At 43.1% G+C, this 27,835-nt stretch overlaps 1 protein-coding gene across 1 annotated transcript in view; it reads left to right on the top strand.

The window, feature by feature from the left end:
• The first annotated feature begins 7,091 nt into the window (after window positions 1-7,091).
• Window positions 7,092-27,835, top strand: part of BACH2 (BTB domain and CNC homolog 2) — a 53,814-nt gene continuing 33,070 nt past the window's right edge. Inside the window, exon 1 of the mRNA XM_054399140.1 lies at window positions 7,092-7,334. Coding sequence (XP_054255115.1) covers window positions 7,092-7,334 — 243 coding nt within the window. The remainder of the gene's footprint in view (window positions 7,335-27,835) is intronic.

Genomic DNA, 27,835 nt, shown 5'->3' with positions numbered 1-27,835 from the left:
TTTTCACGCTTTTACTGTGAAGATGTTGGGAGCCTTCTGTGTGTTGTTGTAGATCTGATGTCCTGCTTACATCTTCTGGGATACAAGTCAGCTTTTATTTGATGGGATGAGTCTATGCCTTTAGGTTCTTTTATTCCCTCATCGCCTTCCTTGCTGGTGTTTTACTGTGGTGAGGCTGCAAAGATGCTTCTGCTGCAGTCTGTATATCTTTAATGAGTTGAGCTTAGCATCTGATAGCTTCACATGTCCTAAACTCATTCCTTCACTGGAGCCAATGGGAGTAGGAGCCCCTGGTGTCAGTAATACACAGCATATATAGTGTTTGGACAGATGTTTTATACTGGTTGATGCCATGCAAATTCAGTGCCTGGTCAAAAGGGGAGTGCAGGGCAGCGTGCCCATCACTCTCTCCTGCTGCTGGGAGCAAAGGGAAAAAGAGGTCTAGGAGGCATGTGTGGAGGTGACAGATTTCAGTCAATCCATGATTGACAACCATCAAATAACTGTTTCTGATACAATAGTTAGTAGGTCAAGAAAAATGATACAGGCATGTTTCTCTGCTCAGGCCATTTATTGCTGGCCAGCGTGCTGGAGTATGTGAATATTCATCCCATGGAAACTTGAACCCTGAGTAAAGCGGCCCTGGTTTTATTTATTAAGCGTGACTAATCCTTTTACAAATCAGTTCTTTGTCCAGTAATGTGCAGCAGTGGTCAGTTGTACATATGTTCTATTGCAGTTACTGTGACAAACTGTACAACTCAATCTCAGGACAAACAAAACAAGCATCTTCCTGTGAGTACAGGGTGCAATTTCACTTTGCTTCTATGGTCAGGAATCACATCTCTTGTTTTCCACAAATTATTTGTTTGTCTTGCTTCTTTTACCTGGGTGTCCTCTCCTATTTGCAGCATTAGAAACAACAGCAGTGCTGCTTTGACCATTGTATTTTGTATTATTTGTATAGTATTTACTGAATTGATCATACATGTTGAGGAGGGCTTTTTCCTTGCCAATAATCTTCCATTGTTCTCCTGAGGATTATTTCCCGAGGAAAAAATTCTTCACTTGGAGAGTGACAGAGCACTGGAACAGGCTGCCCACAGAGGTTGTGGAGTCTCCATCTCAGGAGACATTCAAAATCCACCTGGATGTGTTCCTGTGTGTCTTACTCTAGCTGATCCTGCTCAAGCAGTGGAACTGGATTAGATCATCTTCAGAAGTCCCTTCCAACCCCTACCATTCTGTGATTCTTTGATTTCTTTTCTTCCCTTCTTCATTGCAACATGACTAATCATATTCATATGCTACACAGCGATGTACTACACCAGAAGTAACTAGAAAATGTACCACCTCATTAAAATACTTCTGTTTCTCTAAGCTCTGTCACTAGCTGATGACAGTCTATCTCTGTTTTTTTCATGAGAGACTCCAAGCTGGAATTGATAATCCAGATCAATGAGTTCCTGTTTTACTGTAATGGTGATGAAAACACTCAAAACCCTGCTGCACGCAGTCCTAAGCAGACTTCTCTAGATTACCCTGCTTTGAGCAGGGAGGCTGGACTCCAACCTCAACCATTCTATGATTATATTTTTCTCCTCTAATTGCTACTTGTATATAACAGAGTGTCTTGGGTGTAGTGTGTCATGTTGTTAGTGTCTAATTCTTTTTCTTATAAGTCTTTTTTAAATTAACAACAATACCCATTACCTTTGACATTTGAACTATTTTTATCAATTTCGTTCTCCCTGTCATGGTCTGTGGTCTTCTAGGTCACTAATCAATGAAGGATCACCAGATAATTCCTGTTGTAAGGAAACTAAGAAGATTCCTAGCTCAAGACTCCTGCTTAGAGCAGGTCAGCTCTGAGATCATAGCAGGTTGCTCAGCAGTCCAGTCTGGTCTTGAAAACCTCCAAGGGTGGAGATGACATAACCTCTCCAGGCAACCTGTTCCTCAATATTTCCAGCCCAAACGTTTTTTGTTTCAAATCATTCCAAGTGTCTGGCTCCATCTTCTCGGTGACCTCACTGTAGGAGTGGCAGGCTGCTGTTAGGACTCTGATTATGCCCGAGCAGTGTCACATCCAAGTACTGAGTGTGCCCAACCCTGGTTTAGCTTCAGAGATCAGAGGAGCTCAGGCATGGGGCATGGCATGACCATAGGCAGATGTGAGCCAGTACTGCTGCTGTTTTGTTTCTGGAGGAATTCACTGTTAACCTGCTGAAAATTGCCCCTACATTCCTTCTCTGTTGAATACACTTTAGCCTAAGTGATTGCTAGTCTGGTGCAACTTCTCACCTTATGACAACTGAGATTCTCTAGCAGCCTTTTGTAAAGGTTTTGTGAAAGGATTTCTGAAAGTCAACGCTAATTATGAGTACCAGTGTTCCTCACTGGCTAATTTGACACACCTCAGGAATTCTAATAGAGCCCATCAGAGACATGACTTCCCCTTGTAGAAGCCAGTGCTGCTTTGTCACAAAGATAATTTGCCTGGTTAAGTGCTCTGTAGCTCTGCCACGATGGAGATTTACATTTTCACGTAATTAACTCGGTTCTGATGCAGGACTTTCTGGTCTGTCATGATAAGGTTTTTCTCTCCCTTAATGTTTCCCTTTAAAAATAGACAATGCATCACCTGCCTTCTGGTTTTGTGAGGTAGGAGCTGGGGGTTTGTGTGGTAGGTAATGTATTTTTAGTAGCAGCTCAGGCAGTGCGTTTATGAGTTCCTGGAGAGTTTTGGGTGAGTGCCAGCCAGTAGAGACAATATGCTGCAAACTGAAGTGATTCAGATGCTTCGTGTACACCCTTTTTTTGGTCTCTTGAGGTTTTACATGCCTCTTCCATGCAGTCCATGCAGAGGGACTCCATGGAACTCCTACTTGTCGCTCTGGAAGGACTGTGTAATCAACATTCCAGTTCACTGCAGTTGCTGGCCCTTACAAGAAACTTTTTTTTGCCGAGGTTTCAATGGTGCTTTCCTTGCCCACAACAGTTCGTGCCAGTTTCTGGAAACTTTTGTTTCAAAGAGGCTTTTTCTGGCAGTATCGTGACCTATATGCAAACAAATGCACAGCATGTTCTTTTGAGCCAGAGAAAGGCTTGCTAAGACTTTCTCTCTTCAGTTTGAAGAAATAGCAAGTATGTAGCAATGATTTCCATGAAGAAGGTTGTGCAAACTCAGCATAATACTGAATTCAGTAAAAAACTATGTGGTTTGAATAAACGCTGTATAAAAGACTTCCAGACCAGCTTGCCTCAGATTTAATACACAAACCCTGTTTTTCTCTTAAAAGGAGAGGAAAAAAAGTAAATTATTCTGGTAATTTTCATGCTACTACATGCTGAAACCCTACAGTTACCTTTTCTCTTTGCACTCTTTCCCCATGTAAATGAACAATATTTTTCAAAGTGCAAGGTTTCACCATCTTGCTCCTGTCCTGCAGGATAAAGCCCTCTTGGAAAGGAAACACCTCATCCCTGGAGGTCATTCAGTCACTGGCTGATGGTGGGAAAGGGAAGACGATAAATCACTGGTGTTGAAACATTAAAAGCTGATAAATAGGTGGTTCTGAGCTGTAGCCCAGCCCTGGCTTCCCTGTGCGCAATGCAGGGCTCGGGGTGCTTCCTGGAGCAACCAGGGGCATGGCCAGGGGAAGTCTGTGTTGGGGATGAGATTGCAGCTGCCATCTACATAGGCTTTCAGCAGCTGTATGAAGGTGCATGGTGTGGATCCTCTTTGGGGAAGCCCCTGGAGTCACAGCAGTAGCCTTGGGAAGGCACGGCAATACAGGCAGCTGGGTTGGAGGGCCGTCATGGGAGCGTAGCTAGGGATTTCTTGGAGTGGTTGGTGCAATTTACAGCCCCAGCACCTCAATACTGTGTTGCTCAGATTTCCTAGCATAGAAATCTGAGCTTGATAGCAGGGAAACACACTGTGGTGTTTTCAGCAGTTCACAGGGCGTGCAACAGTTTTGTTTTAAAAAAATCCATTTGATGAGAACTGTAGTTAAAAAGTGGGAAATTACTAATTAGTAACTAAGTAATTCAGGGTTTGATTCACACAAATTGCACTATTACCGTAAAAAAGGATTGCAATCTCAGGCAAACAGTGGGTTTGTGCTTTTTTTTTTTTTTTTTTAAAAAAAAAAAGCACTGAAAATATAATTGATGTTCTATTCATTACCTGCCAGGTCTCAGGTTTCTTATACAGTTTTTCATCATCTGAGACGTTACAGGCATAAGACATGTCTGGAAAAGAAAAGAAAAAAAATTAATTAATGCTTTCCCTTTGCATTGTCATTTGCAGCTCTCAGGTTTTCCCACTAGGTTGTTCCTGTAAACTCTTATGTTTCACAGCAAGATGACCACTTAGAGCATCACTCTCACGCTATCGTTAGCATCAGAGTTCAGTTACACAGAAAGCTGTGAGTGGGATGAGCTTAAGTATCATTTTCCCTTTTATCTTAGCAGAGTGCTAACAAAATGATGTCTGTCAATTCCTTTCATTAGTCTCAATTTGTGAGAAGGGGAAAAAAAATTAATTTTCCTCCGGTTAAGAAATCCAACTGATACTATAAAAACCCTGAAGTGTCTCCCTCCCCTACCTGTATGGAGATCAATAAGATCCATATTAAAGAGTATCAGAGAAGGAACTTTACTTTTAATTGCTACAATGGTCAGATATCTACAGTGTAGGAGCATACTAAAATACTGCTGTCTGTTGCACTTAGCCTTGTGTGCCTCTGAATCTTCCCTTTGCAATAAGGAAAAATAATTCCTTAAAATACTTGGAAATTTGTGTATTTGCATAACTTCCCTTTCAGTGGCAGATGAAAAGACCTTTAAGGTGCATCTCAGTCACGGCAATCCCAAGCACCAATACAGGCTGGACAGTGATTGGCTTGAGACCAGCCCTGAAGAAAAAGGACTTGGGGGTGCTGGTGAATGAGAAGCTCAACATGAGACATCAGTGTACACTTGCAGCCCAGAAAGCGAATTGTATCCTGAGCTGCATCAAGAGAAGCATAGCCAGCAGGTCAAGGGAGGGTGACTCTCCCCCTCTACTCCACTCTCATGAGATCCCACCTGGAGTACTATGTCCAGTTCTGGAACCCCTATTACAAGAAAGATCTGGACATGCTGGAATGGGTCCAGAGAAGGACCATGAGAATGATCAGAGGGCTGGAGCACCTCTCCTATAAACACAGACTGAGAGAGTTGGGGCTGTTCAGTCTGGAGAAGAGAAGGCTCTGAGGAGACCTTATTGTGGCCTTCCAGTATCTGAAGGGGGCCTACAAGAAAGCTGGAGAGGGACTTTTTAGGATGTCAGGTAATGATAGGACTAGGGGGAATGGAACAAATCTAGAAGTGGGTAGATTCAGATTGGATATTAGAAAGAAGTCCTTCACCATGAGGGTGGTGAGACACTGGAACAGGTTGCCCGGGGAGGTGGTAGAAACCCCATCAACTCCACCACTTCCCTGAGCAGCCTGTTCCAATGCCTCAACACTCCTTCGGTAAATAAATTTTTCCTAATATCCAGTCTAAATCTTCCCCTGGCACAACTTAAGCCCATTTCCTCTTATCCTATCATAAGTTACCTGGGAGAAGAATCCAACAACAGCCTTACAGTAGTTGTAGAGAGCAATAACATTTTCCCTTAACCTTCTTCAGATTAAACAACACCAGCTCCCTCAGCTGCTCCTCATACAACATGCCCTCCAAACCCCTCACCAGCCTTCTTGCTCTTCTCTGGACACACTCAGGACCTCAACATCTCTCTCATACTGTGGCACAAAAGACTGAACACAGTACTCAAGTAGTAGAAGTAGTAGTTAGTGGCTTGTCTTCATCATGTACCACAGTACCTTGAGATGAGGTTTTCTGTGTAATCATGCAGCACTTGCCACTGGAGAGCTGGCTGAGATTTTGAGGATTTTTTTCCTTAATCTGAAAATAACAGAAGCAAATTCAAGGCCTTTTTTTTTTTTTTTTCAATTATCAAAAGACCCAACAATCACTCTTGCCTTTTTTGCTAAAATCTTCTAAAATTTCCTGTGTCCCCATATTACTGCTTCTACTAAATCAAAGATGACTAGTAGGTGGTTGAAGGAAAGTACTTTGCAGTCCGTCTAAACCCTGGTTTGGTTATGAAGGGAGAAGTTGGGGGGAGGGAGTAGGCAATTGAAGCATTCCAAAGTGAAAGCTGATGGAAATGAACACCCTTCCTGATATCTTTCCCAAGCAACTTAGTCAGATTTAAGACTCATTGGGCTGCTTTGCCACGGTCCAAGATTATCCAGACAACAGCCCTGTGGAGAAGGACCTGGGAGTCCTGGTGGACAACAAGTTATCCATGGATCAGCAATGTGCCCTTGTGGCCAAGAAGGCCAATGGGATCCTGAGGGGCATTAAGAGGAGTGTGTCCAGCAGATCAAGGGAGGTTCTCCTCTCCCTCTACTCTTCCCTGGTGAGACCACACCTGGAATATTGTGTCCAGTTTTGGGCTCCCCAGTTCAAGAGGGACAGGGATCTACTGGAGAGAGTCCAATGGAGAGCTACCAGGATTATAAAAGAACTGGAGCACTGCTCTATGAGGAGAGCCCTGGGGCTTTTTAGTCTGGAGAAGAAAAGACCGAGAAGGGGTTTAATAAATGTTTATAAATATCTGAGGGCTGAGTGTCAAGAAGGAGGGGACAGGCTCTTCTCCTGTGATAGGACAAGGGGTATTCGATATAAACTACAGCACAGGAAGTTCCACCTCAACATGAAGAGGAACTTCTTCACTGTGAGGGTCACACAGCACTGGAACAGGCTCCACAGAGAGATTGTGGAGTCTCCTTCTCTGCAGACTTTCAAGATCCATCTGGATGTGTTCCCTTGTGACCTGTGCTAGATTCTATGGTTCTGCTCTGGCAGGGGGGCTGGACTTGATGATCTTCGAAGGTCCCTTCCAACCCCTATCATCCTATGATCCTATGAAATAGGGCAGCATCCCACTGCACCATGTTTGCCGCATGGCTGTATTGCTCCTCACCACCTGTGTTTTCTTCCTCCCTTCTCCGCTGCAGGGTGTGAACGGCATGTCTGTGGATGAGAAGACTGACTCCCCCATGTATGTGTATGAGTCAACGGTGCACTGTACCAATATTCTCCTCTGCTTAAATGACCAGCGGAAGCAGGACATTCTCTGTGACGTGACACTGATCGTGGAGGGGAAGGAGTTCCGCGCCCACCGGGCTGTGCTGGCTGCCTGCAGCGAGTACTTCTTGCAGGCCTTGGTAGGGCAGACGGAAAATGACCTGGTGGTCAGCCTGCCGGAAGAGGTACAGTATGCTACCGTGCCCGCGCCGTAAGCGCAAGCCCCTTCCATCCTGCATGGTTAGAAGGAGTTCCACAGACCACTAAGGTGGAGAAGGGGAGTGTGGCACAGGTGTTGGTGCCTGCCCTGTCACAGCTCTCAATACAGTTTTTGAGTTTGGGTGGGTTGTGAATTGCTGAAGGATGGATGTGTTCACATCAACCCTCCTCACCAGCGGTAATTTGTAATGGTTATGGTGGCAAAGCTTCAAGATGCTTCAGCTCACCTTTGTCAGTGCTGCTGAGGGGTACACCTAAACACTTAATTACCATAGCTTTGTTCAGGGCCTTATCAGGATTCTGATAGTCTTCTGCTCTTCCAGACAGGAAATTTGAAAGGACTGATGTGGCTACTAGATGGCAGGTTATTGTTGAAAAATCATTTGAGCTGTCATGTTGTTGGGAGTCTCATCGGCATCCACCCCTATCTGGTAGCTCATATCCTTGTCCTCCTCTTTCTCCTCTCCTGCCTTGCTTCCTCTCACCTCCCCTCACATTGAGCTTGGGATTTAACTGCTTCAGTCCCTGTGTTTTCTGCTGAGAAACCGTGGACTCAGTCTGTCAAAAAGAAAGGTTTTTCTCATGCGACATGGCTCCCACAGCAGGAAGCCAAGGGACGTAGGAAATACATACCTCACTGGAAAGTTTACTTTATTTTACCACAAAATCTCACTGGCTGGCTTCCACCCCCACCGTAATTTCCTCACAGCCGTACAGCCCTGACAGCACAGCTACTGTAGTGCATGCCCGTGGCTTTGCTGCCACAGAGGCAAGACCTGAGCCTGCTGCCCAGGGCTGCCATTGCCTGCTGCTTCAACACTGCCTGCCTGGTGCTGCCAGCTGGGACTGGCGGCACAAGGAGAGTGGTGATGTACCCAGGACACAGGATGGCAGTTGCTCAGTGGGACGATACTCTGGCGTACAGAGAGTTTTTCACCATTGTTTAACAGCTATGGAGAAGCACAGGGTGTTTTTAAATTATGACAGGCCCCAAAGCATCACCCACCATTTTTTCCCCTGATTTAGCTCTCCAGAGTCTTTAGTTTTGCAGTGGTGGTGTCATGGCACAAGTTGGAGAGCATTAGAAGAAGTAGGTCACCTGTGTGACTTCATGAGTCTTGCCGCTGAATATTACTCGTGAGGAAATTTCAACCCAGACATTTCACATAGGAGTTTAGAGATATTGCAGAGGATGTGCTATGATGTGCAATGTGATTCTGCAGTGTCCACTAATAATTTCCAGTGGAAAAACCAAGTCTCAATCAGTGTCACATACCTTTTACACTGCAAAGAAATGCCAGACAGGTGACAAAACATGTCCAAGGGTGCATACGTATGAAGAGGCAGGAGAGTAACAGCACCTTTCTACAAAACCGTGGTGAGACCTCCATGTATGATTCAGGTCCTGTTAGATGAAGAAAAATAATTGCAATTCAAATAAGCATACACAAGAGTGACTGAAATGTTCATGCAGAAGGAGCTTGGCCTAAAGGAGGAGAAAACAAGACAGTGGCAGGTTGCTACTGCTAGTGTGACAGCTGTGACGTGCTGCTGCTCTGTGTAGGCAGAGGAGATAAAGCGGCTTGAGAGGCAGAGTTTCTCTTCAATATTAACAGACAATGTTGACACAATCATTGATTGGTTTCAGCTCTCTTTTTAGTAAAAGTAGACTGGAAATTAGCAAGTTTCTGATCACAGCAGTTGTGAGGTGCTGAGACACAGGCCAGTGGGAGGCACGAAGTGATACAGGGATCGTGATGCATCCGTACTTGGTGACCCAGTTCTATGTTCATATGACACTGAAGATTTACAACATGGAGGTTTGTCTTTCTGTATGTTTCATATGAGATACTATGTAAAACAAAAAATCCTCTGATCCAACCAGAGACGATTTCTATTTAAGTGAATCCCCTTTCAGTTAAATCAGGTATTGGTGTTTTACATTCTAGAACATATCTCAATGAAAGATTAAAATGTCTTTGTGAATTAGGGTTGCACTGGCTGCTCTTACAGCTCCAATGAATTCACTGGATTTGCAGAAGCAGTGAATCTAGTTCTTAATGTTTTTTTCCCCAGTACTCTGAAATTGTCATGCTTCACCTAAGATCACCACTATTATTTTGCCACATGCTTCTGTTAGTTGTAGAGCACCAGGACTTTTAACTTTCTCATCCTGGATAAGCACTCTCAGCCTATTAAAAAAGATAACTGTAGTTACCAGTGCTTATTGTAAAAATACTTTTCCATGTGCAAAGTAATTGCTGTTAACTGCATCGAATCTGATTTGCTCAGTGGCTGCTTTAGCTATGTGCAAGATGGTCAGTTGAAGAATTTCCTTACAAATCGTAGATTTAGGCTAAAGACTAGGAAAACATTCATTACAGTGAGGGTGTTGAGACAGTAGAACAGGTTGCCCAGGGAGGTTATGGATGCCCTTTTCCTGGAGACGTTCAAGGCCAGGTTGGATGAGCCTGGTCTAGTGGCAGGTGTCCTTGCCCATGGTGGTAGGGTTGGAACTAGATGATCTTTAAGATCCTTTTCAACCCAAACCATTCTATGAATCTATGAAATTCTAGTCACTTTTGGTAAAGAGAACTGCCTGGTGCACTTTGTTGTTTTTCAGTTATTCCTTGGTTAAGGTGCACGTCACTGCTTCAGAGTATTGGGGGCTTTAGTAGGTGCCTATGCATAGATATGGGAAGTGCCTCCAACAAAGAACAGAGTTGGAGTTCCCCACAAAAGGAACCAAAACATTGCTAGGTTTTAAGAGTTGATTGTGCAAGGGAAGCACCATCTCAGTTACATGGCATTGAAAGAAGTGAGCAGTCTTCAGTTCACAAAGCTAATGCCTCTTCCAATACTATTGTTTTTAGTCAGTGGTCTGCAAAGCTCCAGTAACCCATTTCTAAAAGTATCTGTGAAAACTGACTTAAATGTCAGGTTATTCCTCCAGTGGAAAAATTTCAAGCAAAAGTCAAAAGTTAATGTCCTAAGCCAATACTTTTTTCCAGCCTTTGAGACAATTTCTGTTGTTGTATAGTTGTTGGAGAAAAACAGAGACTGCAAATAATTTTTAAATAGTCTTCACAGTTCAAACTTTTCCCAAAAGCGATGATCACTGGTAAATTAAGAAACCTATTTTAAGGTCAGCCATGCAAGCATTGCATTTTAAATTCTGGTGTGGTTTGACAACTGCTAAAGTACACAGTTGTGGAGAAAGGAGCAATATTATTTCTCACAGGTCTGATGTTGAGACTGGATAAAGCTTTATATATAAAGCTTTTGCACTCATGTAATGTTAGTGTGAGGAAGCTTAACATCAAAACAAAAGAATTTACATTTTGATTATTCAAAGCAGTAAATCTGCCTCTGAAGTCTACATTGCAGACTTTGTTTTTTACTTCATAGCATGTTGGGGTCTTTTCATTAATCTGGCATCCAGACATTGTTAACTCTTGTCTGGCTAAGCAGTGAACAGATGTTTTGTACATTATTTCTTACTCATATCCAGTTACAAGTGAGAGCAGCCTTTTCGATAACGCCAGTCATTCCAGTAGGAAGACAAGGTCTGCACACAGAACTGGCACTAGTTGAACCTAGCAGGGCTTTAAACCACTGCAAAACTTTGTGTTAGACTTTTCAGGTCAGTTCAAGCTTAATATGCCTCACATTAAATCTTTCCCTAATCAACTAATCTAAGTCAGCATGGAGCTAATTCTTCAGTGACTGAAGAGTTTCCATAAACCCTTTTATGCTGGTCTCAGTAGTTTGACTTTGTGCTACACCTTTCTTGTTTAAAAAAAAAAAAAACCAAACAAAACATATATTAGTACATAGATAAGTGCCTGGAAAAACATACACATAATAACAAGGGCTCAGATGTGACCCAGGTGTGTGAATTCTCAGCCCTCAGAGCAGAATTACAGCATGTCAGCTGCCTACAGCTAATAAAAAAGGACCCCCTTAGCTCTTAACTTAAAGGCTTTTCTCTTGATTTGCAGGTTTTGGGAAACAACTAGAACCTCACCTGGGTATTTTTCAGCAATTGTTTAGTTTTCCTCTAGCAGCTGCTGTTAAATGCAACCCAAAATTAATATTTTCCAAGAACTGAGTTTAAAGCTATAAAGTTAGTCATTCACTCCATACCCCTAACTGTTGTTTTCTTTTATTTAATCATGAAAACTGGTCTTCCTTCCTTTAACAAGGCACTTAATTAAGCTTTTAATTCATGATAAGAAGTTAAATGGCACTTATGAGGCTTTTTTAATGGTTTCCACTTCCCATCCAGATTACAAAAAAAGGTGTGAGAGAGAGAGAGAGAGAGGCAGGGCTGTCAGCCAGGGATATTGTAGGTCATGCCAATATTAGCTGGCAGCAGGCCATTATCCAATTAACATTGCTTCATCTCTGCAAGTAATAGCTCTCGAGTAGATGATTGAGTCATTCATGCTGTAGTGGTACTCTACTTGAGAAGGAGCCAGTGCTTCATCAAATAGGCTTTTTATTCACTATTATTACCTGCCTGGCTTTGCTAGTGCACAGTCAGTCTATGTGGGCAAGCTGAAAGTTGGGCAGTGGGCAGAGTTGCACTGTCTGTGCAAACACCTTGTTCAACTTGATTTTCTGAAAACTGGGGTCACAGTTAAATGATGAAAAGACAGAAACAGCAACAACAAATGAAACCCCTCAGCTGCATTAGATTCATACAGCTTAGAAATGACATACACAAAACTCAAGCAAGGTTGGGAGATTGTGGGGTGTACATTTGAAAAAACCCTTCACCTGGTCACTTCAGTCATGGAAAGTACCAAATGCCTTTCTCTGATGAAGTTAAACACAGGTCTTCTGAAGTAGTAAACCAAGCTTTCTCTAGCATTGGTCTGATACTACTCTTTGTGTTAGAAAACCAACTTGCTTCTCAATTTGGTTGGTTAGTTTCACCTGTAACACTTGATTTCTTGAGCCTGTTTCAAAGAGTGGTTACTGGTGACAGTTTAGGGCAGTGAGCTATATGCTGGAGAGGTTGCCTTACAAAGGATTAACTGGGCTTTCTGTGCTTTACAAGTCTTCTAAGGGGCAAAGGGAAGCAGCATCTCTTTTAGGAGGAAAGGGTGGGATGTGCTTGGGGAGATTTTTGTTTATCTCTACAGCGCTTTGCTATTAAGAGAATGATGTTCAAAGTATATGTTAGCACACACCACGAGCTGAATTTCTCTGTGTTCTTACTGCTTTACTGCTCCCTGATGGCTGCTGCAAAGCCTGCCATTTCCCCACATGAGGTCTAGCCCTGTGAAAGCTGTCATCTGCTTCTTCATTTGACATGGGTTAACTCCCTCACCCAGTTAATCTTTGCAAGGAGAAAGGGAGGACAGGACCTCAGTTCGGATTCAAGGCTGGCAAGAGCTGAGTACATTGGAAAGCAAAGGCATGCGGCATCCTGGGTGGGACTGAGCCAGGCATCTAACATTAGTATGGCTCATAGCTGACAGGGAGGAGAAATACTGGCAGCTGCTAACCATCCATGCCAACCCACCAGCCTGAGGAAAAAATGCTGGGAATTAGCCAATGAAAGATGATTTTGATGAGGAGAAAATCAAAGGCAGGGTGCAGGAGGTCAACTATGACATACCCTGCTGGCTAAAGGCGATTACTATTCCTTTTTATCTCTCTAGAAACAACTGTGGTCTCATACTTTGTCCCTTTCTGTGTACTGTGCATATGTATGAATATAGTATCTTCGAGGAATTCAGGAACTGAGCTGGAAGTGCTCGGACACAGGAGCATGGAGTGGAAGAGGTGATAAATGTGGGAAAGAGGAGCACGAAGGCAAGACAATTTCTGCTTGGAAATTTCTTTCCCAGCTGGAGGGATCTTACCACCCATTAGTGAACAACAAAAGACCCTTTTTCTTTGGCACCCCAGAGATGTATTAGGGATGGCTAAGGTTAATTCTTAGAGGACAAGAAGCATTAATGTGGTTTTCTCTTTACATGACTGTATCAGCCATTGATATTGCTTTGCAGACTGTAGTGCTGGCCACTATCATTCCTGCTTTGACTTCAGAGGCAGCAGTGACCTGAAACCCTTCCTGAAAGCTACCACCTCCTTCATCCATGAGGAGTGATTTTTTGTAGTGGCAAGAGGTTGTATCCATCAGGCTTCTAATACACTCAGGCTTCAAACTCATTTATGCTTCAGCCTTACCTCATCAATGCCACTTCAGTGAGTTCAGGGAGGATAGAAGTTGGGTCTTTGACTTTACTGAATTCCTCATAGGAAATGTGGGTTTTCTTATGCTGGTTCACAGTGCTGATGCTGACCACACAGAAGGATGACTGGAGGCTGTAGGTCTGCAGTTGAGAGTAAAAGTGAGCTTTTGGGTACTGTTTGAGGTCTACATGACTCAATACTAAGTCAGGAGAAACCATGGGCATTGTTTTATGTGCATTGCTTAGGTAGTGCAGCACAAGGTGCAACTGACAAATGTTGTTTCTAGCACCTGAATGATGAAACAGGAATGAGACCAGCAAGATGTAATATGAAATTCCATCCATGTCTCATTGCAAAGGCTTCAAGCACTGCCTGGTTTTTCATGCCACAGGTATGATCAAGAACCTAGCCACACACTTTTCATACACATGGTGTAACTACCACTGTTTTCTGATGAGGGCTGTCTTGCTACCAATAATGCTTCTCTGATCTTTGCAAGTGGAGAAAAGCAAAACACGTCTCTGTTGCGTTGTGGGGAAAGCCAGCCTTAAAAAAAACAAAACAAAAGCTGTGCACATATGCATGTTAAGGAGATAAAATCATGCAATAACTCCTTTCCCTCCCTTTGATGGCAGCTGTACTATTTTATTTATTTATTCCAGTAAGCATATAAAAGTGTAGTGTTGAAGGGGCTGTGGAGATGAATGCACAGGATGAAATTCACTACGGCGATAAGTGGACTCAATTTCATTGCCTTTGTTCAACTCCTGCCTGCTGCTGATGCTAAATTGGACTGATTGACTGTGATTGTGCTGGCTATTGAAAAGGCAGTTTGCAGTGTGGAAACTTTCTCGCTCAGACATGGCAAACATCATCTGAAATGTGAAAGATTTCCCAAGGAGTAAGTCCGAGAGGTAGACTGTTCTAAAGGTATGAGCAGAAGCAGTGAGGTTGTGTAACAGGAGTTGTATGTTGTTAACTTGTTCTTTTTTTTCTGCTGTATTCAAATGTGTATGTGGGCAGGAATGAAAATAAAGTGGCTAAGCCATGATTGCATCTCAACAGTGTGAGCACTCTGGCCCTGCAGGCTGAAAGATCTTCTCTCCTCCCCTTCTATCCCCCTTTCATTCTTTTACATCTGCTTTTTCTCCCTCTAAAAAAAACCTTTGAATTTAGTGACAGCAAGCTAGGTATCTGCTCTTCTAAGAGTCCAGAAATATAGACTGAGCATTTTCCATTTGAATAAACAGTCAGATAAGGCCCAGATAAGACACCCTTCAGCTTCACCACATCAGAGACCACAACCTGTAAGGTACTTTCAGATCCCAGTACCGACCTTTCTTTCATTAGTGTTCTCAAGACCTGAAGGCTTTGTCTCCATACAACACTTCCTGACAAGGATTGCCCAGTGAATAATGTCAGACTGACTGTTTTTTCTCACCTACCAGTGAAACTGAGCATGTTATGGGCTGGAATATGGCATGTATGCAAATAATGCATTGCAGCAGTCAACAAACATGAAGCCTAGGAAGTATGGTTCAATTTGAAAGTGAAATACGGGTTTTAGGTGAACAGAAGGCAACTGAAGCATACTAGGATTTGGGAATGAGATGCTCTTTGTGAATTTTGTGGGCAGGCTGTGGGGTTTTTAGAGGAACAAGTAGACATATACTCTGTTACATGCTTGATGGAGGCTGTGAACAGAGAAATGGATGGTTTATTCCAGGACTTTTGTGCAACACTGAATTGTCATCTGGGCCCACTTTGATGGGAGACTGCCAGTAACAAGCACCCACAATTTTCAGTGCAGTCTGACACTACTAAAAGATGTGTCCTTGGGCACTTTATTTACTTTAATTAAATAAATAAATAGGAACAGCTGCACTTGGTCAAATTACAGATCTGTCTAACTCAGGCTTGGGTTGTTTTAAAAGTGAGATTTGATTTCTCTGAAAGAGTTTGAGAGGAGGCTTGTGTGCTTATTTAAAGACTTAAATGAAAAGAAAGTATCAAGCATACCTCTAGGAAGCAAGTTTTCATTTACTTGGGAAAGATACGATGAGAGCCACTGGCAGTTGTTTTGAAGCCAGACTAAAATCAACTGAAAAAATTGCCATGCTTTTTTTGCAGCAAACTGCTCAGTGGTGTGTATGACAGCACATTGTTTCATAACTGTAAGGCAAATAGCCTTGGGGAGGGACAAGCTTGAGATCACAGAATGACAGAAACATTCAGGTTGGAAAAGACCCTCAGGAGCACCAAGTCCAACCCATAACCCCACTCTACAAGGTTTACCCCTAAACCATATCCCCAAGCACCACATCCAGACCACCTTGAAACACATCCAGGGTTGGTGACTCAACCACCTCCCTGGGCAGCACATTCCAATGCTTGACCACTCTTGCTGTGAAAAATTTTTTCCTAATTTCCAGTCTAAACCTACCCAGTCACAGCTTGAGGCCGTTCCCTCTTGTTCTGTCACTAATTCCCTGTGAGAAAAGACCAGCACCAGCCTCTCCACAAGGTCCTGTCAGGTAGTTGTAGACAGCAATGAGGTCTCTCCTCAGCCTCCTCTTTTTCAAACTAACCATCTCCAGCTCCTTCAGTTGCTCTTTGTAAGATTTATTCTCCAGGCCCTTCCCCAGCTTCATTGCCCTCCTCTGCACTGGCTCCAGCACCTCCACATCTCTCTTGTACTGAGGTGCCCAAAACTGGACACAATACTCAAGGTGTGGCCTCACCAGAGCTGAGTACAAGGGAACAATCACTTCCCTACTGCTAGACACAACATTTCTAACCCAAGCCAGGATGCCTTTGGCTTTCTTGGCCAGCTGGGCACACTGCTTGCTCATATTTAGTTGCTTATTGATTAGATCCCCCAGGTCCCTTTCTGCTAGACAGCATTCCAGACATACTTCCCCAAGCCTGTAGTGCTGCTTGGGGTTGTTGTGACCCAAGTGCAGGACCTGGCATTTGGCCTTGTTGAAGCTCATCCCGTTAATGTTGGCTCATCGATTCAATCTATCCCCTTCAAGAAGTCTGGTGCTCAGTACAGATGTAATTTAGTGGAATTTAAGATGCTAGGACAACATAGATCAAATTTGCTAATACACCTTTCTGCCCTTCACATAATGTGACCTGATAGGAACAAGTGGCATGAAAGTGTGCAGGTAGGTGTAAATGTCTGCCTCTTGCACACAGGATAGGTTGAAGTATTTCTTTTTTAATTTTTGTTCTGTATTTTGGGGGGTTTTGTTCGTTTGTTTTTGCTTAAAGTTTGCACAATGCATCTTTTGGGTCACATAAGAGTCAGTGATGAAGGCTTTAGAAGACATTGTGGAGAAGATTAATTCGTGATTGAATTGGTACCAGGAATTTCTTGCCATGACCCAGGGGCTGCTGCCAGCTGTGAGACTCCAGTTAAAACAGCCATAGCTGGAGTGAGAACAGCAGAGAATCATACTACTAGGGCTCTAAGTAAAACCAGTGTATAAACAAGGTGTCACCAAACAGCTGGAACCAAGAGGTATTAGCTCTGAAGTTAAATAATGGTAACATAAAACCTTTAGCAGTAGATTTTTGAGGCCTCTTGTCAATAAATAAAATACTGTCATCACCTCTTTGTGATGCTGGGGTAGGAGCTGATGAATCAGATGGGAATTACAGCACTGATCTGTGCATCAGGTCACTGATGATTAAGTCACCTTGTGTGAACCACTCAGCTATGTTTACCTCTCTTTAAATGCTGTGGTTCGTGTTACCTCAGATGGAGGTGAACAGGCTGACCCACAGCTGGCACAGCTGCAGTTCCCAGAGCAGCCCTTGTATCTGAACCCAGAGCTTACAGCTTAGCACTCCTCAGCCAGAGTTTCAGTCTCATTGTCTTCCCTCTGTATCTTTTAAGCATGCAGGAGGCATTGAGGGGATTTTCAGACTAGTTGCAGCATTCCTCAAGATGATTAGGGTTAGATGGAGTTGCTCTCTGCCCTATCTGGCACAGTGGTCCTGGTCATCCAATGGGCTCTACTCTCTGTCCTCTTACCTGTTCTTACTCCATCAGCTCTGATAACAGCTGCTCAGACTGCCATATCCAAGGGGAAGGTAGGCTTGGAGACATGGAACAGATCAGAAAGAGCCTGTGCATTGCTGCAGACTTCCAGTCCCTCATCAATAGACTAGGGCACTTTGAGGATGTTTAATTAGGAATTTTTGCTTAAGTGCCAGAGCTGATGCGGACTCGGGTTCAAAAAGAAATTGCTGATCTTTAAAACAAATAAATAAATTGATAGTTAGAACAAGATGTAAATTTTTATATGTTTTTTTTTTTACTTTTATAGCAAGTAGATACCTAGCAAGACTTAATCTCTTCCAGAGAGAGTTAATGCATCATGGCAGGTGGGAGTTGTAGGTTTTCAGGACCTCTAAAGTAAGGCATCTTTGTTTTGGTGTTGAAGCAACTGTATTTAGTTGAGTATAAATTGCTCCTGGTCCACATCATTGCCTGCAGCAGCTCCTCATCATTTCTGAACAACACTTTAGAGAAATGGAAGTATGTGGAGTTACTGTAAGGACTACAGAGAGATTTGGTAGGTGTGATCCAGGAAGGATTCAGTGGCAGCAGTATATTCTCAGTGCTTCCTTCAGCTCCCACTGTGTCAGATGTACTTCCCAAGGCAAGGACTGAGGTGGGTTTGTGGAGGTGGTGAAATAGAAGGGAGACTGTTAAGTTTATCCAAGACTACAAGCAGTGCTAATAGTTTAAAGAGGTATGGACATCCAGAGTATTGTGCGTCAAACCCTAGGTAATACTCTACATGAAATTTACTTGGTTTGAATTGTGATGACTAAATTCCCTTATCTGTGCCTATAGTTCTTACTTTATGTTCCCATAATGGGTGGGAATGCAGTCTGTGGTAAAGTTTCAAGGTGAGAAGAGTAGATTTATAGAAAAAAAGTTATCCATACAAACTTTACTGGTACAGTTTTCAGTTTCAGGGGAAAAAAATGCTTTTGATGAAGTGGTCTGGGATTTCTGTCAAACTGCTGGCTAGGAGGCTGAGGTTACATTTTTGGCTGCACAAAACTTTTGTTTGTGGGAAATGTGTTGGGTCTTTGCTTACCTTTGAACTTCAGATCTGTGGCCCTCTGTTCTAAGGGCCTGGGGCTACTAAGAAATACATCTTAATTCTGAAAGCAAGGTATCTTTCCATCTCTGACCACACAGCACTAGTACAACATGCCTAGCCACTTCTCTCTCCAGATGCACAGGCAGCCTTCAGAGAAAATTTCCGTGTCAAGGGATTCTGGGTCAAGTAAAACCAGAATAAGCTCAAGTTATTTCCTGTTTCTTTGAAAGGACAGGATTGGAGCCAGTAACCTTTCAAGACAGGAAAAAGCTGGGGAAAGACAAATCCTGACAACTTCCCTTCTGCTTTCCACAGAGGACTAGTGATCTTTTCTGCTTCCAGAAGAAGCAGCTGGACTTCAGGTGGATGAGTCTCCAGCTATTCCATCTGCATATTGAATTGAACTGATTTTTAACCTTATTTTTATCTGACTGCAATTTTCCATGTTCCTGTGGATGACTTTGTGCATATGGGGGTTTTTTTGTCTGGACATAAAGCCAGGTCAAGCAGTTTCTTTCTATTCCTTAAACTTGTTAGTCTTCAGGAGACTGAACACATTCAACCAAAGCTGTGTTTTGAATGTCTGAATTAGTTTGTCAAACACAAGGCACAAAACCCACAGTTACCTGTCTTCTGTAAAAGCTACCTATTCTTGTCATTTTTGCCTGGTTTCTATAAGCAGTAAGCATTGAGGACAAATAATATCTATAACGTTGTCAAAGGAAATGAAGAATGTTCATGGCATGTACAGGCACTGGGGCATTCTACAAAGAAACTTCTTCATATTTATGAAGTTGTCATAACAGGCAGAAAGCAGAAAGTGTTGCTTTCAGTAGTGGCAAAAAACTTTAAATCAGTAACTCCTTTTCTTCTTTCCCTGTCTTCAATGTATCTTGCAGTTGGAGGACTGAAAACTACTACTTAGGCTTGGTTTAGTTTTGCTTCCATTTCAAAGATGATCCTCACCCTTCTTTTATTGATTTTTTTTTTCAGTCCTATGTCTGAACTTTCAATTTGAAACCTCAGTTACAAGGGCAGGTAAATTGTTAAAGACAAGCATTGGGTCATGCTCTGGTCTCTGTCTTGAGCTGAGGTGACCCTAGCAGGAGCTGCTCTCAAGCCTGCTGTGCTGGACCTCCTCCAAGGAGCTCTGTAGAACAGACTGGTGCTGGACACTATAAGCTGCTCTTAACAGCAAGCTCAGAAGATTTCAAGTCAGTCCCAGCCTTGAGTGCCTAGACTGTTTGCATCATTTGCTCTTGCACTTTCAGTTTAGTTGTCAGATCCAGTTTTAGTTTGTGTTACTTGATGAGGTTAAAGTTCACTTCTGAAACTGGTTTTGTGAAGATGAATTGCATACCAAAAGGGGTGTGAGAAGTCATGGTAATTTCTTGTCACTGTGCTTTCAACCTCTTGGTTGAATGGTAAGGTGATAGTAAAGACCTCTAAATATTCTTTTTCAGGAATGGATGTCTTACTGTAAGGTTTTCACAAACTGCTCCAATTGCAGGTAGATGAGAAGAAAGGGTCAGGTGTCATGTGTGTTCCCAAGAGATTTCAAAAGTGTGTTTGCTGTTGTAAAGACTGAAAGAAATCAACATTGTTATAACTATTTGACCAAAGTCTTTCCCTCCTCAAAATTTCTTGAAGTTGAGGTTTTCATGAGCCTTTTTGTAAGTAATCGCGTCTCTGCTACTGTTTCTTTTCTTTTTCTTTTTTATTTAAGGGAAGGGAGAAAGTTATTCCATTTGATGCTTGCAACCCATATCTGTCTGTCAGATGGATGTATATTTACAAGAATTAATGAATGCCTGTTTCTCCTTTTTCCCCTTCTAACAAAGTTTACACCATCGTTGTCTTTAGAAAGCTTTTAGGCCAGCTTGGTTTTGTGCGTGCACACCGTTTTTTGGTATTATGCCAAGCACCCTGTTGAGATTCTAGTAGGGATCCAAAGATCAGAAGGAGGCTTTGAGGTTTGGAGATAAACTCTGTTCACATGGCTAAAAGTCTGTAAAACATCCACAGTTGTCTGCTGGAGAGCGGGTGGATAGCTAAGCTCTGTGTTCTATGCTCCCTGTGCCCATCTCTGCTGGGGTAAAACAGCTTCTGCTCTGGTGCCTCTGAACACAGGGTCCTCCAGCACCAAATGCAGGAAGAACTTGAGCTCTACATGCTCTTTATGAAAGCAGGCTGGCATTCCCTCACCCTCTTTGTGCATGTAGTACTGGTACATAAACGCACTTGCTCAATCCTATCATCTGCGTATCATTCTATTCTGGGGAAGGTGAGAGCAGTGCTGGAAATGACACAGCTCCAAAAAGGTATCAGCTTTACTGCTTTTACCCCCTGGAGTTAGTCTTTGCCTTAGGTCTGTATGGTAGCCACCACACAAGGGGGAGTTAGCATGTTTTGATAAAATGGAGAGTGATGAGAAATGTTGTGGCTGCCCCTCAAGTGGAAGTGTTTGTCATTTGGTGTTTATAAGGCTGATCAGCTCTCTGCACTTCACCAGTGCTCTGTTTTGCCAGGGCTTTTTAAAGGTCCTTCAGAAGCCTTTACAGCAAATGAAATAACCTTGACAAGGTCCTGCATTACACTGTGCCCTGCCCAGCATTCCTATAGTTCTTGCCATTTCCTGCCCCTTACAACATTGCTGTGGCTTTGGATAGCAAGCACATTTTGTATTTCCCCAACAAATAATGTTTTAAATTTATCTGCAAGGGGTTTTACTGCTGTGGATTTACACAAGGGTGAGGGGATTTTTGTTTTGTGTGATTATGTGCTGGTTTGTGGCTTTGTTTTATTTCCTCTTTCAGCTTTCTCCCCTTCTCTCTTCTACCTGAAACCTAAAATTAAATCTAACATAGTGATACATTTAGACAGAGGCAACACTTGTCTATGCCAGTTCCCCACTGGCTTTAAACTGCTGGCTGCAATACTGCAAACAAATTCAGACCCTGGCTTAGCCAGCAGTTTCCACCAGCTATCTGTGTGTTTGCTTTCCAGGCTTTGTTTTACCTACACTATTGGAGACTGTAGAGTCCCAGCCTATGTCTCATTGTTATGCATGGAGGGAAATATTCCTGTACTTATTTGCATTCATTAGCTGTTGGTAGTTCCTCTGTTGAGGTCTCTAGCCTTGTTTTTACAGTGCTTTTGGCAGTGTTTCTGCACTTGGTGTGTGAATTTTTATGATCTGTTGCATGTTATTCATGCAATTTCCTGCCCTGTAATGGTATCAGTTTTCCAGACACAGAGGAATACAAACGAAAACCCAGGAGCCTGCATTAGCATAAAATGTCCCAGTTCTGTCAGTTTGATTAATTTGTCTCTTTGTCTCCACGCTATATGATAAGTGCTATTAATGGTTGCAACACTTCATATGTCAAAGTCTTTCTTCCTAATGACTTGAAAATGTGGTTTATTTCCTCCTTTTTTGTATTATTTTTCTCATTTAGCATTCCACTCAAGTCTAGATTTATGCCATGCTCTTTCATTATCTTACTGGTTGCAGCACTGGAGTGATTACATATGGTGTAGGGTATGAGCAAAGATGCGATCCCAGGGGCAGCAGCTGCTGATGCAAGCTGAAAATAGATCCAGTGTATGCTCAGCACTTTTCCCAGAGGTCTTTTATTTATTAGGAAGTCTTGGTCCAGGACAGCTCGGACCCTCATTTAGCAAGATGACTTTTTGCCGTTCAAGAACAGTGCAGTGACTTTGCTCTATTTACTGACTGCTGTGTGATCTTTTTCACTGCCACCTATTGAAGCAGTGACTTTACCTAACATAAATTGTAATATAATCCTGATTTATAATGAAGTCAAGAAACGACAGGCTTCATTTGAAATAATGGAACTTGACAGACCTGAAGTTTAAATTAAATAATCCTATTTGTAGGACAGCATTTGTCCATGGTATGCTGATTTAAAATGAACTTCAGCTCTTCTTCAGTGAATCCTTTACCATTCTCTCTCTTTTGGCTTCTGTAAGGCCTTTTTGGGAAACAAAATTCCTTTGGAGAGGGCATGTTTGTCTTTGTAAATGTGTGGGGAACAGTACATTGGTTTATTTCCTCTAGCGCAGAGGTTCTCGTAAATTGTTTCAAATTGTTTTAAATTGAAAAGGAGAAATTAATGCAGATGACTTATTCAGGGCAAGCCATGTCTAACCTGCTTTGGTGACCAGAAGAGGCCAACTGCTGAGAATGAAGAGAGGGAGGATGCTGGAGGGAGTGTAGTGAGGAAGGCTGAGGCTCAACTCTTCCCCTCCCAGGATTGGGGTCTCATCCTAGCAGGGATTTGTGTGGAGGGAGTCGATCATCTCCCCTGAGCTGTCCTTCCCTCAGAGCTGGCAGAGGAGGGCATTCTCCTGCCTCTGTACCCAGCTTTTCTTCCTCTGTCACCATTGTACCAATGCAGGCAACGAGAGCCCTGGGGTGTGCAAATCAAAAGGTGATCTTGCTGTGACTGCCTGCTCGGAGCTGGCAGTAAGCACAGAAGTGGGGGATGGTGGAACAAAAGGCCTGTAAATGAAGAGAGAGACTGGGAAGGGAGCGTGAGATGCTGGAGAAATTACAGGAAAGAGCACAGAGAAAGGGCAATGAGATAAAAACCCTAATGGTATGGTGGAGGATTTTTCTGGCCTAGGTTGAAGGAAGCTGTTTTAGAAAATGCTCCCTTCCCTTTTCTCTCACTCAGCACTGTATTTTTGCCTTCTTTTCTGACTGCTTTTAGTCACTGCTGCCCCTGTCTGTGATCATTCTGTTTCTCCTTTGTGCTTGGCTGGGATGTGGCCCTTTCCCCAGAAGCCTGACAGGTGCTTTCACCCTGCCTTTCATGCTCAGGCAGAAGTGGCCCAGCTCACATATTTAGCTTGACAACGTGCCTCATTCTAGCTGTGCTACCGTACCGTTACCCTGAGCCACCAGCATCCCCCCAAGACCTAACAAAGAAAAGGTCACTTTTGCATCCATGGCTTTCAAGGGCTCAACACTAGGGGCTCAGGCCAGCAAATGTTTGCACAGTCCACACTACTTCCCTGCTGCCAGCCAGCCAGCCAGTCCCTGGCCTTTGCCTTCATCCATTCCAGCCAGTGGTCAGGTCTGTTGCAGTGGCCTGGTAAGGAAGAGCTGAACAAAGTGTGGGCTTTACTTGACACTTTTCTAGGTAAACATTAAAGATCTCTTGGGACAGGGCTCAGCTCAGGGTGGCCATGAGAATGGTTTGAGGCTCAGGTAGCTTATTAATCATTTTAATGAGCTCCACTAAAAAACAGAGAGTGAAGGGAAGATAACTGCCAAGGAAGGTGTTGCTCAGGTGCAGGGCTTGGAGCCTGGCCTGGGGATATGGGGCAAGAGGCTCTTGTTCCCGTCATGCTCTCTAAGAGATTAAGAACTTTTTTCCCAAGTGCTTGCAGAGAAGTAAGGACTTTTATTAATTAGAAACCAACCCAAACTTTCCCACTGCTGTCAAGAAAGAACAGGACTCAGAGGTATTGCCGGGGAATGTAAGTTAAAATGAGCTCACAAAGCCAAAGCAGCACAGGTCAGCGGAGGAGGCAGAGGTGAGGAGAATCCATGGCATTAACATCATCTAGGCCTTTGCTCCTCATTTAGGGAGAAGAAGCAATGAGACCCAAGAATAAAAGTCTATCAGTGGAGGTTTTAGAATCACTACTGGTAGTTTTCACACTGCCTCATCACCCTGCTCTGACAAGAGTGTGCATGGCTATGGGCATAGTTTTCTGTTCACTTGGAATTGATGGGATTATATGTGGTGGGAAAGGAGATGGGGTACACCAAATTCTGCAAACACAGAGCTTCAGCCTGTGCTGCTTGATCTCAGAAAAATAAATAAAATAAAATAGCAAGAACCAATTCCAGGATGATTCAGTATGCAATAAACTGTTTTTCATTACTCAAAGCACACACAAATGTACGCTGGTTACTGAGGCAGTAGAGTAACACTTCACTGTTCATTATTTTATCAGACAGTGATAATTGTAGTTAATATTTTCTTAGTAGTGTCTCTGAGAGTTTATTTATACTGTTAATAATCTGAGCAGCTGTAATGATGCTAGCTGCCAGAGCTGTAGCCTTTTAGAAGCACTCTAGTGTGGCAATGCTACAACAGTAATAGAAATCCAAGGAGAAAATGATCTTTTCAGAGCAGATGGGGCTAATTCAGTCCCTTTCACACACATTCACTTTCTCTTGTCTCTTTCTCACACTAACATGTGTGGGTGCACGTGAGCATATGTAGACACATGCACACACAAATAGCTGTAAAGTCCCAACTTCTACCCTCCCAGGAAGTCACATGTCAAGCTGGAAATGCCATCATTTTTCTATGTGGGGAGTATGTCTAGGGCTCCTAGAGTAGATGGTATTTTCTATTCTTCACTTTCTGGGTAGATCTTAAAAATCTTACATATGAGGCAGAAAGGAGGAATTGAGTTCCTTGGGAACAGATTGGAGCTCAGCACAGGCTTGTGACTGTGCTGGGATACCATTGCCCATCCTTCCCTGCCTTCAGCCACTTAGCTGCAGGGAGCTCCTGCAAAGCCTGCCCTCCTTTAGGGACTGAAAGCCATTTCACTTTGCTCGCAGCAAACATGAAATCTCAGCAAGGCAAATGCCTCTGATTTTTTCTGGTGGGATTTATGGAGCATAGCTAACCTTTTGGGCCATCATGGGAGGAGTTAACTGCTCCTCATGGAGGACGAGAGGGGACCAACTTTGCCAGCTCAGCAGTGGCTGGCTTTTCTTGCAGACCTGCTTTCTGAGCAGGCATCATTGATGAAGTGTGAGCAGCAAGCAGTGGAATAAAAGCCACTGTAATCCTCAGATCTGCTAGTAGCCATGCAAGAAAAAGATGAGGTGAACACAACAAAATCGTGTGGCCAGAAATTAAAAGACAAGGTGGAGGAGGAAGAGAAGGAAAGCTGGAACAAATGCAGCATTTGGCAAGTTTTGTTTTAAAAATATGCTGCCTGCAGGAAGCCAGGTTATTTATACAGGATTTCAGCCTACCAGTTCGTAATTGTAATTGCCTGGTTACCTCATGAAGCGCAGTAGTAAAGCCTCTGATGTTCAGTTCCTTCCACAAAGCCCAACAAAAGTGTCTCTGAATTTGAAATGTTACAGCCCTTGCTGAGCTGCACTCTCTGCTACCCTGGCAAAAGGATGCCAGGGATTTTATATGCTGCGCCATGCCAGCCCATGGCCACGGGCAGTGCCCAAAGTGCTGGCATCATCAGCTCTGTGGAAACCGCGGCAGAGCGCCCGGGAGCTGCACTGGATGTTATCCTTCCCCTTCTCCTGAGCCTGCTTTTTCTCCAGCTCCTTTGTCTTCTGATTTAGTTCTTTTCCTCAGAGTGCAGCCTTGTGTTTTCCTAAATCGTATCTGACAGAGCCTGTTTCTTCTTTTGCTATGCAAAGTATAATAGTGGGGCTTGTAGAAGATGCCTTGCTGTGAACTATTCCTTGTTTTTATAAAGTAATTACAGTGTATTTAATACACCTTATTGCCTAGATTATTGGCAGAAAAAATCCTGCCATGCTTGGAAAAGAGGTGTGTTGGTGTAATTTAGAAGTCTTTGGAGTTTTCCTGTATTGGTGTCTTTGTTTATGTATTAATTGCAGCTTCTGAAACTGCAAACCACTCCTCTGAGCACCCTCTGACTTAGCAAATTTCTACCCACATCTTCATTTTCTGCCTATTTTGGTATTTCCTAATGTAATTTGAAGGTTTCTAGAATTTCTTTCTTCATTCTGGAAGTTCTTAGCCTGTTTTTTTGTTTTCCCTTTTTCTCCTCACTTTGGTTCATGATATGCACCTAAACAGATCTTTCACAGACTCTTCTCTCACAATTTATATTCTGTGAAAGCTTTCCCACTCCTTCCTCCCTCCTCATCACTGCTTAACACTCTTTTTTTTTCTTTTCTTTTTTTAATCTGGGGGTCAGTTTCATTTTCCTCTTGCAAAAATATGGGACTGATTTTAATTTTAAATTGCATTTGCACTTTAATGTTGATGATGCTCTTGGATTAAAATCTGTTCAGTTATTTCCTCCTCTGGTGCTTTCAGCGTGGCTTGCACAGGCATCCAAGGAGAGAAGGTAGCATTTCTGCTGGGTTGCTCTTCTCTGTCATCCTTTGTTACTGTATTCCAGGTTTCTTAAGGTGCAAGCTGCACTGGGAAAATAAATGTATTGCAAACTGACAGATAACACTGCCACATTTCCTTTTGCTTTTTTCTTCCGGTTCATCCCTGAGTGTTGAAACTGCTAACTAGTGACAATGGTTTTTATACATTTATTGTTGGTTCAGTCAGGTCATAGCTGATTTGTTTCTTCAGAGAGAAGGTTATCTGAAATGTCATCATCTCTTTATTTTCCTTCTAACCTCCACCTGGAGTCTGACCTCAGTAGTCTGAAAGTTCTCCTCCACGTTTGTTCGCTTATGCTTGTCTGCAGGTACACCCTTGGCCGTAATTTTGAATTTTCTGTGTTCTCCAGTTTTGCCCTGGGCAGCCTCTGACATCAACAAGATACCCCAAACCATGCAATTAGTTAAGAAAACGTTGTCTCCACCTGCTGAAGTTCACTAAGGTGTTTTCTTTATACAGGGACACATTAAATCATTCCTCCAGTTCGATGCAGAGCATTGCAGGCATTATCTTCTTAATGGTTTAATAAACTACTGTTTGACTCCAGTAAGAGTTATTGAGTGAGGTTTTAAAAGAAGGGCTCTGATAGGTATTATGTAGTAGATTTGCTTGTAGGAGTGTTAAATTCTCCCCCCCCCCCCCCCAAGCCCACAAGCTGTCTTGCTGAAGCTGTGCCATGCCAGCATCCCCTTGCCTCCACACAGACCTGCCTTTGGCTGCTGAGCTTCGCATGCCAGTCCATGACCCGGAGGAGTAGCCATCCAGCTGAACGTTCCCTTACACTCAGCAGACCACTATGGACAGTAAAACCCAACAGGAGATATTAACCAGGTTGGAAGAGACCTCCAAGGTCATCAAGTTCAACCGATCACCCAACCCTAACTAATCAACTAGACCATGGCACTAAGTGCCTCATCCAGGCTTTTCTTAAACGTCTCCAGGGATGTCAACCCCACCACC

This window comes from Indicator indicator, chromosome 2 (assembly GCF_027791375.1).
Source record: "Indicator indicator isolate 239-I01 chromosome 2, UM_Iind_1.1, whole genome shotgun sequence".
NCBI lineage: Eukaryota > Metazoa > Chordata > Aves > Piciformes > Indicatoridae > Indicator > Indicator indicator.
Note: the sequence above shows the minus strand (reverse complement) of the source record. Positions and strands in the feature narration are given on the sequence as shown.